Genomic DNA, 12,022 nt, shown 5'->3' with positions numbered 1-12,022 from the left:
ATATTAATCGCCAAAACACGTCATATAATCATTAATAATTATCAAAAATAGTTATCATTATTAATTATTTGAACATGTTAACTGTGAGTGACTATCACTTATGTGCTAACGATTTGATACATGGATGTGTAGGATATGTCCATGGTTTGAACAGTTTGATAGATGGTTTGTCATCAATCAGTTAGTTGATGTTGTCAAGTTTTTACAATTTCATGTAATAATATGCATATGTAATCGAAATTGGCTCAAGTTTTAAAAATTAAGTTATTAAACCAAGTAACTGTTATTAATAACCTATTTATTTATTTATTTCATTCTTCACAACTAATTTTAAACTTTGTCAGATCTACAACCTGAAATAAATTAATCAAATTAATTCACGGTGATATATTTAAGCATGTGATCAGTAATGTGACGCTGTCAGTCCGTGGATTATATGATAGGCTCCATATAAATTGACAAGATCTCTTTATCTAAATATTTATTGGTCTAATCTTTTCAATATAATTCTGTTAATTAATAGAATCTAATCTTTTCAATTTAATTCTGTTAATTAATAGAGTTAAATTTGTATTCGGTTTTTTAAAATTTTTTTCAAAACTAAAGTACAAAAAAATGTCTGATAAAAAACAAGTAAGAGAAGAAGTTAAATTATCTCAGGATGATTCAAAAAAAGGCAAAGATGGAAACCAAGATTTGGAAAATTTTGAAGCAACGAAAAAAAATATATTCAGTAAAAACTTTATTTCTCTTTAATAAAGCATTGTACTTTCATATACCTCAAGGTAGGTTTTGAATATTTAAATAACTTGTGGATCGAATTATGTGAAAACATTTTAATTTGGATAGCTAAGATAAATTTTTCTTCTAAACAAAATCCAATTTAGTTAACTGTAAAATGTCTGTGTATATAACAAAAATATTAACAATTTTGGAACAGTTATTTTACAAAAATTTTGGTTTTGATGTTTTTATGTAGGTCGTGTGCAACGTCCATACCACACCACACGACCTGCATACACATTGGTATGCTAGAGCTGCATAATAAAAAAAATTATTAAATAAAAATTATAATTATTATAATTATAATTGTTTTAAAGAAGATGTACACCGGTTTGAAGTGCAAACGTCACTGACAGAAATCTCGGACATGTGCGACATCTACGGCCCAGGCTGGCTGACATTCGATGATGACGCTGTGACTCTGAGGAGTTTGTACAAGGACGGGAAAAAAACTTGGACCTACCAGTAAGTATTGCATGTTGTTTTTGTATTTGAAAAGTTTATTGACCGGCAAGATATTGATGTCTATACTCGTTTATATGAACAAACAATAAATTTGTTACATATTGGGGCATTCCAAAAGAGTAAATCTTAACTAAGCGGACTCCCCAAGCTAAGATGAAGGCGCCAAGTTCTGCTGTTGTAGTTACCGGGCTCTAATACAAGAGATACCCGTTTATTTTCGTACAGTTTGTGTGGTGTGTTGATTTAGGCGTAATTCCATGCGCTCTGCTGTGTGTGTGTGTGTGTGTGTGTGTGTGTGTTTGATACATCAGAGATGAAAATAAATAAGAGAAGTGTAACGGTTTAATTGTTTCAGTCATATTGCGATCCTCGCATATTTCATACAAAACCCAGTCCTTTTTCAGGCACAATTTTAGAGTTTATAACATTCTAATGAACGATAAAAAGCAATTTTATTACAAATATTATTACTACAAATAAACAACATAAAATAAATAATGGTTTTATATGTTACTAAACATGAATTTTGTCTGTTTCAGACACAATTTTAGAGTTTTTGTGTTTTTGGGGAAATTAAAAAAGCATTTTTATTATAAATATTACTACTACAAATAAACAACATAGTATGAATAATTTTTTTATACGTTATTAAAACATAAATTTTACCTGTTTCAGACAGCTGCAGAAAGCCACGTGCAGCGATACCTCTTTCCAACTCTTCATCGCCGAATACTCAGATTGGATGTACTTCGAGTACGTTCCAGGCCATGAAATGAAAAAGATTTTTGATTACAAAAAGTCCGAAGGCGATAATAGAAGATGGCTATCTATGCCAAAAAGTCAGAAATTGTTTGAAGGAATTAAATATCTATGGAAATAGATCAAAGAGTGATAATGAGGAAATAGTTTTCCATGGAAAAAAGTCATTAAGTAGTGATAAGGAAATAGTTCTTAGTTGTAAAATATCTATGAGTGGTAATAAGGTATGATTGGCTATGGCAAAAAGTCAATGAACACTAAGAAGGAATTAATTTTCTTTGGTGAAAATTCGATGAGTAAAAATAGAAAATAAGAAGATGACAAACGATTGTGGAATTGTAGTTAAGTAGTTTTTAAACACTTGTTAAAAAATGGCTAATTAACATACAAAAGACCGAATGTATTGAATCATTTGAAGCAGCTGGTAATGTATCTTTTGGAAAAGACGTATTTTCTAAATGAAAAATTGTTATAACACTTGTACGTGCAATATTTGTCGATACGAAATTAATCTCAAACACAATGTTTTATTTTCATACCCTATTTATGTAGTTAGCCTATACTTGAATGCTAATGTTAATAACTAATTTTTGCCATTATATATAGATTAGTTCGATTTTAAATAGTTGTGTTAATAATGTTAAGGGTCAGATGATTAATGTATTTATTGTGTGTGAATTTAATGGTACCTTTCTTATTATTCTTGAATGAATTTTGTTTAGATTGAGTTTTAGTTACTTTTTTATTATCCTTCATCTATGTTTGAAAATTGAATAAATGAATCAATGTTTGATGTCTTGACCTTTCACTAATAAGTCTAAAAAATCAAGTTGATGTAGAACAATTCAAATTAGTCAGCCAAATGAGTTTGAATTCCTATAAACGAAAAAGACGTTTGAATCCAAATTAAGATGAGACTTTGGTAAGATCACATTCTTTATTTTATTTTTTATTCAAATTTAGTTTTTCAGAATCTTTTTGTTAGTTAGCGAAATTTTTTGACCCAAAAAAACCCACAATTCCATTCCAGATTGAGCGATAATTTTTCAAAAAATTAAATCATTTATTTCAAAAGCAAACCAAACTATTAGTAAAGTAATTATAAATTACTTTACTAATTTAAAAGGCTATAATTACTTTAAAAGGCTTTAAAGTAATTATAGATGAAGCGTTTTTTAGTTTTTGAAAACGTGTTATAACTCGTAGACCTTTGTCAATATTTAATTTGCTAAATTTCAAAAGAAATTAACATTGCTTTTCATGAAAAAGTGATTTAAATCAGGTTTAACGTTTGAACTTTGATTCTAAATCTTAGCTAGACATATTTAAATGTAAATTTAATGTAATTATACGTGAACATTTAAATTTGATCGAAATATGTTTTGTCCAGTAAGACAAAGTGGATCTGTTTTAGTGCGCATGTGAACATATGAACCTAAAGAATGGAGACAATGAAGCCGCATATTATTCTGAATTCAATGATTTTTACAAAAGATTACTTTTAATTTTAGTTTATAATCTACAAATTTCGTACAATTTTTTTGATAAACATATATATATATATATATATATATATATATATATATATATATATATATATATACCATTTACAATCAACTGATTGAATAACAATAATTTGATGAATTGAGCTTTTGTGTTGGTCTATTATATTAATTAACCACCAGCTTAAGCATTTGAAATTATATTGATAAAAAATGCTCTCTGTGGGCCTATACGTCGTCTGGTGTTGTGGAAATTGATCATTGGTTAACTAAATTGTTAATTGTTAATTATTAATAATTAATTAGTTAAGTAAATAATTCGGTGTAGGTACTAACTAACTAGTACAATTTAGGAGTTCATTATTTTCAGTGATTTGAACTGTTTGAACGGTTCATTGTAGAAAGCTTAAGATGGGAGTTGAACCGAAAATGGGTTTCATTTTGAATTCTGGGAAAATTTGCCACGTTTTTGATTAGATTTGAATCATAATGTAAAGTGTACATATACCAATTTATTTTTCTTCATTTGTCACAAACAACATTATAATTGATCATTTCTGACAAATCAGAAATGGTATTGCTATTATTAAAGTTATATTTGCTCGTTTGGGACAAATTTATAATAAGATAATTATGTTGCGACGAAGCGGCTTTAGAGATTTCTCATATCGAACACTGTTGACTAAGAGATTATGTGATTTGTCATCACATTTCCTGATACGATTTCTGAATTTTCCTCTTTAAAAGAAGATGAGATGGAGATTATTTCACAAAAATAAAATTATATGTTGTGCTGGTAACAGGTTTAAAAATGGAAGGTTAGAAATTTTTTCTGAATTGGAGTGAATGAAACTTTTAGGCGAAAGCGCTGTTTTAGCCTTCAAATAAAGTTTGGGGACTTAGCACCGATGCTTCGGAGTAGCTTCTTTTTTTAAATTAGTGTTGTTTCTGGTTTGTAATCTAAATAGTTACAGAGTATGATGGCCGAGTCAGAAATATTTCTGAAGGAAAATGGTGGAAATATTTGTAAAACGTTTTGAAATGTTGAACGTTTTGATGATGACTTATATTCTAAAATGTCGATTGATGTTTATTCCGAAATGTTGATTGAATTGAATGACTACAGGACAATATTCACACCTTTTCTTGTTTTCGTAATACTACAATAACGATATTTTGAAGGTTCTGACACAACGCTTCACTCTGGAGTTGAAAATAATGGTCTTGGAGATGGAAAGGCAAAATTTGGAGAACTGATTTTAGATATTGATTTGAATAGTAGGTTGACAAAATGTGAAGAACGAACGCTATCTGAAAAATTTCAAAGCTCATAATTTTAAAAATGCTCATTTTTTTGACAAAAACTTTCAATCGATTCGTCATTCCTCTATATCAAAGATAAGAATTTTGTCTTTTCATTCATTTGCAGAAGAAAAGTGGTTTAATGTGATTATAACGAGAGATGTTACTGGAAGGAAATATCGCGTGAACGGCCGCGCCACACTCATATTGCTGGACAGTGCCCTCATTCTGAAGAAGTGTTCCCGGCAAGTTTGGATTGATTTCAAGTAGGTAGATTTCAAGTTCTTTATTTTAATGAAATGAAAATAAATGTTTATAAGAATTTATTGAATGTAGAATAATAGATTGATTCATTTTTATTTAATTTTTTAAGACATTATAACAAATTTATAAAAACTCAAATATTTATGAAATAAGTCTCGTAAAGTTTTTTGCTAGAATTATAGTTATGAATGGTAGGTACTGTTGAAGAATGTTGAGTAGGTTTTTTTAAAGAAATATTTCACATGAATTCAATAAAACGTTTTACAGAGATATCGGGACATTTTCCAGTGATGATTCTGCATATGAAATTGAAGTTTTGGTTTTGTCAAAAACTGAAAAATTCAATTTTTACTACAAAAGACCATTTGACATTCTTAAAGTATTCATAAAAAAGTGGGAAGCATTTACGAAAAATTTAAACAAACCTCCAGAAAGTTAGTTTATTTCGTCTTTTTTTAAAAATTAATTAGTGTTCTGTTGTTTGAACATTGTAAATTAGCCTACTAGGAGATATTCAATAAATTTTAATCCATTTTGTTTCTAATTTAGCCCAATGTAACATTTTTTAACCTTAAATTTTTCGAAAACTTTGGTTTCGTGTTTGGAGTGGCGGTTTCAGCAGATGGAAAATCGATTTACAAACCTAGAAGTTAAAGAAGTTAACTCCAGTTGAAAAAATTTGTTAGGGGTTATAGTTCAAGTTACCAAAATATTTATATAAATTTTCTTTAACAATTGTTTCAACCTGTCTACATAAATACATTTTTGTCAAAAATGAGACAGAAGCAAAAATAAGTCGCTAAAATCGCAAGCTCCCCACAAAAATATTTTGTCTACGTTTCTATTGTGAAGCATCAAGATAGCTTCAGATAAGAACGTGTGTGTTCAAATAGCTTAAAAAGCTACTACGAAAAATTAAATATTTTATACATGTATTTTGAATTTGAAAATTTTTTTTAAAACAGTAAAAATATCGTGTCAAACTATACGGTTTGACAGTGTGGCCCTTAAAGATGGCACCTCTCTTAGCTCTTCAATGAATACAACCAATTCAGACGTGAATGGTATATTCGTTTCTAACACATTAACCATTTTGTAAATTTATAATTTAATACTTTTTAATTGATATAAACTTCAATTATTAAAATTTTGCCTCAACATTCAGCTATAACATTTTTTTGTCGTATCATTAACTTACAGAGGAACATTCTTTTGATGTGGTTGTACAGAAAACATCTGGCTGCTCTGTAATAAAGCATCTATACGGTCCCGGCAAAATCATAGTTCAAGATAATGCCTTCATTCTGAGAAAAGGCTCCGAACAATTTGTAGTTGATTACAAGTAAGAATCCTTATGTTATGAATGAAAACAGGAAAATTTTGTTGATTTGTGGCTTGTTCGGGCGGCGTGATGGCCGAGTGGTTAAGGTCACTTGGTCCTGTTTTGCAGTGACCTGGTTCAAATACTACATACTACATACTCAACCTATTGCATGCGTTGTGTGTGATGCATCGTTTAGCGTGATGAATGAAAATTGAAATGAACACTTTTTTAGAAGCTTTTATTTTTGTTTGAAACTTTGTTTCGTTTAAAATTTTTCAACATTACTGGAAAACTTTACTCATAAGTTTGATAAAACTCCCTGTCTCTCCCTCTCTCTCCCTCTCTCTGTCTTTCTCAGTGATATCCAAAATTACCAGTACGACAGTAAAGACGATGAAATTTGTATTGACGCTGATCTGCGCGTTGAAGGTTTGCCACCAGAAGCCTACTACCAATTCAGGTGCAAAAACGCGTTTGACGTTTATATGTTGCTCTTAGAAAAATACAAAAAGAAGAATCTCTGGTACAATCCATCTAGTAAGATTTTTCTTCGTCATTGTTTAGTTAAGTTGTTTCAACATAGGAAATTACTATAACTGTTAACTTGTGTTTGGAGCATTGGTACTTGAGTAACAATGTTAAGCGTTTGTACTTGCACTTGACACCTAAGTACTTATACCCATACTGGCAGTGATAGATTACAGATACAACGTGCAAGTACTTCACAAAAAAATACAAAATCATAGTTGAAAATTTTAAAGAAACTAATATTTTATTTGGAGATTTCGGCCATTTTTTCAAATTTTTTCCAGTTTTGAGACGGATTTTATCATTTAAGTTTTAATATGCAATGTATGTTTCTATGTTTCCGTGATAACAGACATGCATGTCTACGTCTTCACATTGAGCATTTGTTGTTTTACATTCTATAAATCGATTAGAAATAGAAGTTATTTATAATTTTATATATATGTTTAGTGTTCTGTTTGTTCTTTCGCATTCGAGATAAACTTCAAATGTAGAATGTTGCTAGGAAGGAAAATTTAAAAAAAAAACACCACAAATTCATAAAAAAGTTTGTTTTTTGAAAAAAAAATTTTAAATCAATTTATAAAAATAATGCATGTAACATCTTCTCAAGCGAGTGACGATGAGGATGACAGTTTTGATAACATGTGCTCGGAGAAAGACGACAATACCTTCGATGTGAATGGTGAATTTTTTTAAATTTTGAAAATTTCTAACAAATTTTATGCAATTCAATATCATTGTATTCGAATATTTAAAATATTTTTAAAAATTTTAAATTTTTAAATGTTATTCGTTTGATACCGAGTTCGATTGCGCCCTATCTGACGCGTTCGGTTTCACATCCTTCATTTGCAGAGGAAAATTCTTTTGACGGGTATGTAGAGGAAACTGATGTTTCTAACAAAACACTCCGGACCGGCCATGCTATTGCAATCGTTCAGAATAGTGCCATTGTTTTTAGTACATATTCACAACACGTTGTGATCGATTTCAAGTAGGAGTAGTTATTGATTTATTTGAAAATAAAATTAGCCCTGAATGTTCTGAATATTTACTTAAAGATAGTTTTCATTTTCTGGTCTCATTTTTATATATACCTACTTGATTCATTTTACAAAATTCTGAACCTTAATAAAAGAAAGGAAGTTAATTATTTTGTTTCAATGCAATAAATTCACAATTCAATTTACATTAAACAATTAGAAGGACGACTAAACTCTAGTCAAAGTTTAATCAAAGAAACATTTTTTAAAGAGTATCTAAACTAATTTTTAAAGTGATATTAATCTGAAATTTTACAAAATTATTTTTTAGAGATATCAAGAATTACGAATGTATCAAAGAGAAGTTTTTTAAACTATCGGTTGATACACGCGTGAAAAATTTGCCACGGCAAGTGAATATCTTCAGTTCCTGTCACGCCTTTAACATCGAACATCATAATGTTAATAATTCAGTTAATAAAATAAAGATAACTTTAACAGCTGATATGCGTGAAATAAATTACTCCATATGTAACATGCGTTTTTCTGGTTATAATCCTTAATTATTATATTTCCTTACAGGAGATTATAACCACCACCATCATCACCATTTTTATCACCATGATCCACGAAGTCCCATACATTCAAGTTATTATCAATGTAGCACTTAACATTGTTGCCATCTTCTAATGGTTTAGTGACTAAATTAATGCCAAATACAATAACTCCGAATTCATTTTAGCCTACATCAGCATCCCATTCTTGTATAATAGTTGACTTTACTTTTGTTAATCGCAAAGGACACACTGGCCTTTCCTATAGCTATTTTGTCGCAGAGCGGTGGGGAGTAGAATGTCCGCATGGCATTTGCTTGATAAATTTGCCTTCCTTTAAATCATTCTTACATTATGGACAGACTGCAAACTTATCGGCAGAAACAACTTTTATAATGTCCACCATACTAGAATGTTCATTGCAGGTGGTGTCGGTATGGTGAACGATGCCGTGGAAGCAGACGTCTTGGAAAGGAAAATCATTCATTCCACATTCTTTGGACAATTTTGAGGGATAATGCTCATGCATACCTTTCAAAATATTGTATTGGTTTTTAAGCGGTATTTGGCTGAACTGCTTCATTCGCTCTTTATTTGATATTGGCATAAATTCGGAAAAAATAGACAAATAATTTATTAATTAAGCTTTTGGCAGGAAAAGTAATTTTTTCCTTTTTTTGTGACATTGTTTCCGAAGCAAAATGTTGGATGTGGGCAGAAATTTACCAGTACAGACTGTTCAAAAGTTTTCTTAAACCAATAAATAACAACAAAGAATATTTCATATCTCTTTAATTCTTTTCAAAAACATTTCCCATTAACTTATTTCGTATTTGCATATAGGGTTGTCGTTGTATAGAATGTTTGAAAATTGTTTTACCAATATTTAAAAAAGTTTATTTTTTATAACTTGAATCAACAAGACAAGAATTCACGTTATTAATATCTTTTAATGTTTCTATTCAATGCTGTGACGTGTAAAAAATTTACTTTGTTTCCTCCGAAATTCCAGCAGCATTCTATCCCCAGGGCAACCTTCAAACGTGAAAACTCCAGAGGCGCCTGCATCCGACTGATTCATAATTTGCAGTTCGAATGTCTCACCCACGTAATTGAAATATTTAATCTGTCTGAAAATAGTTTCATAGTTTTAAAACATCTTGAATGATCATGTTAAAAATATCAAAATAATTCTCGCTATAATGTTCATCACGCCGTTTTGATTTTAACAGTATCTAGCTTAATCAACTTTTTGTTTCAAACTTCCAAATTAAAGTTATACGAAAAATTAAATTTCCATTTCATGCTGAGTAGCAGTGAGTAATTGAATTATTTTCATATTTCACATTGAGAATTTTTCATGTAATAAAACCTACAATGTCGTTTCTTCGAAATTTGAAACATTTTTTTTTACAACAAAACACCTCAAATCATACAAATCATATCATACAAATATCATACAATTCAAATCATACGTCAAATCAAACCGTAACTCTAATCATAATAACATTTATAATTTATGAGATAGGTAGTCAGACGGACAGACAGACAAACAGACAGACAGACGGACGGACGGACAGAGAGAGAGAGAGAGAGAGAGAGAAGACAGACATAGTCCAAAGTATGTTTAAAAAAAATTATTTGCACATCTTACTTATAATCCCAGACAAATTTTGCATTTGTGTAAAAGGCATGCAGTGTCACTTCATCTCGACCCAAACACAATGTTCCGAAACCTTGAATTCTGCCTGTTGTTATCCACACTTCAAATTTTAAATCTGTCAAAAAAAATGTTGCTGTATTTATGACGATGAATTTGAGGTAGTGAAAATATGTATGAACAATAAATATTATATATTTTATATTTGTGATAATTTATTTCTACACATGTCTATAGATCTTGTCTATTCCTCTGTTCACGGTTGCAGCAGTCAAAAAATCGGGGAACGGTTTAAACCTCAATATGATACAATAAAATGCAATACAATATAATATAATACAATACAGTGCAATACAATACAATGCAATACAATACAATACAATACAATACAATATAGATATGAAATTAATCTAAAAAATTAAATCAAGAACGTCATAAAGACATAAAATATATAAAAATTAATCAGATCTGTAATATTAGAAGACGAGTAGAAAGTATTTTCTTTCATAATAATGATAAACGCGAGTTTAACAGGTGAACATTTTTCAAAAATTAAAATCTACACACATCTGAAAAATGAAATAATTAAGAAATAATTAATTTATTATTTGGAAAACGATAATAAGGACGAGGGACCTGGATTATTTTCCACGTCACTAATACAGGCGGCCTTCCTTTTCCTACAATTAGGTTCCATCTTTCCGATCTTGTGAAGTTTCAAACAAAACACCGCACTATGTACTAGCTATATTTGTAGATGGTTAACTCGAGTCAAACGATTAATTTGAATATTGATTATAAAAGTTTCTTAATTACTTTGTAATAAATAAATTTATTTTAGTAAATTTCAAACCAAAATTAACCAGCAAATAATTCTATGACAAAAAAGCTTTCGTTTGAGGACTTCTTACAAAATTTCGGTTATTTATAAGTGTAAAACATTTTCAACGCACATTTGATCTTACTTCACGTACAAGTTATGTACCACCTACATTCACAACTCGCTAGATATTTTTCAAGATTTATTGATCTTCGCATCTAAAAATGACAAAAGTTTTGTCTCGGCGATAAACGAACTCTTTTCTACTAAATTTTTAATGTCTGTTTATTATTACCAAACATTTTTTGACCCATTCAAATGCACTTCACAAATTTCACAGTAAATAACCCATTTTTATTCTATATACAAATACATAGATATTATTTGTCCATGTTAGGGAAGACCTAGGAGCTTCTTGGGAACCATAAATTTTGTGTGAAAGGGGGTATGGATTTAAAATGATTATTCTATTAAAACAAGTGTTTTTTTATTTAAACTAACAACTTTTATTGTTATATCGAGAATAGTTGTATAGTTGAATCGAAACTGAAACGTTTCCCTAGCTGAAGTTTATATTTTGCTTAATTTACCATTGCAAACATCCAAAACTTACAAATTCTATCTAGTTTAGCATATACTTCCAACGTATAAATATATAATATAGAATATATGTTTGCCTATATGTAATTATATATGTATAAACACAAATTACATATAGGGTAGTAGTCAAAGGAAGATTTTATATGATAATTGTTTCAAAGATTTTTAACAATTACATACTGTCGGAAATTTTAAAATAATAAATAATAAATTAATGAGGAGGAGGAGGATTTTTAAAAGGGTGACAAGGCCCCACGTTGGGCGCCAATTGTCGGAAATTTTAAATAATAATAAATTAAAATGATAAGAGGAAGCAATCTCCTCCTCTATCTTTCTCAGGGAATTTTTGTATGGTCCGACAATAATTTTTGTGTATATTTTTATCGTGAGTTCGACCAGTCCTGTGTGGCACTGGGCTTTTTCGAATTATATGATTTTACTGAGCAACACACGAACGCGTAAAGAAAAATATTCG

At 29.7% G+C, this 12,022-nt stretch overlaps 3 protein-coding genes across 3 annotated transcripts; 2 read left to right on the top strand and 1 right to left on the bottom strand.

Annotated features, from left to right (window-relative positions):
* Positions 1-1,150: 1,150 nt before the first annotated feature.
* HELRODRAFT_182452 (hypothetical protein) lies at positions 1,151-2,128 on the top strand (the record flags this gene model as incomplete). The annotated part of the gene is made up of 2 exons (XM_009032712.1): positions 1,151-1,248; positions 1,924-2,128. 2 exons carry the CDS (start codon positions 1,151-1,153, stop codon positions 2,126-2,128), a joined length of 303 nt encoding a protein of 100 aa, XP_009030960.1.
* Positions 2,129-4,320: 2,192 nt separating this feature from the next.
* Positions 4,321-7,928, top strand: HELRODRAFT_182451 (hypothetical protein; the record flags this gene model as incomplete). Its single annotated transcript, XM_009032711.1, has 8 exons — positions 4,321-4,327; positions 4,692-4,787; positions 4,939-5,077; positions 5,343-5,509; positions 6,041-6,139; positions 6,276-6,417; positions 6,758-6,936; positions 7,786-7,928. The coding sequence occupies 8 exons, from the start codon at positions 4,321-4,323 to the stop codon at positions 7,926-7,928; spliced, it is 972 nt and encodes a 323-aa protein (XP_009030959.1).
* Positions 7,929-8,819: 891 nt separating this feature from the next.
* On the bottom strand, positions 8,820-10,824 carry HELRODRAFT_182450 (hypothetical protein; the record flags this gene model as incomplete). Its single annotated transcript, XM_009032710.1, has 4 exons — positions 8,820-8,998; positions 9,458-9,597; positions 10,122-10,245; positions 10,764-10,824. The coding sequence occupies 4 exons, from the start codon at positions 10,822-10,824 to the stop codon at positions 8,820-8,822; spliced, it is 504 nt and encodes a 167-aa protein (XP_009030958.1).
* Positions 10,825-12,022: the final 1,198 nt, after the last annotated feature.

The sequence above is a fragment of the Helobdella robusta genome (assembly GCF_000326865.2).
Source record: "Helobdella robusta unplaced genomic scaffold HELROscaffold_86, whole genome shotgun sequence".
Lineage (NCBI taxonomy): Eukaryota > Metazoa > Annelida > Clitellata > Rhynchobdellida > Glossiphoniidae > Helobdella > Helobdella robusta.
Note: the sequence above shows the minus strand (reverse complement) of the source record. Positions and strands in the feature narration are given on the sequence as shown.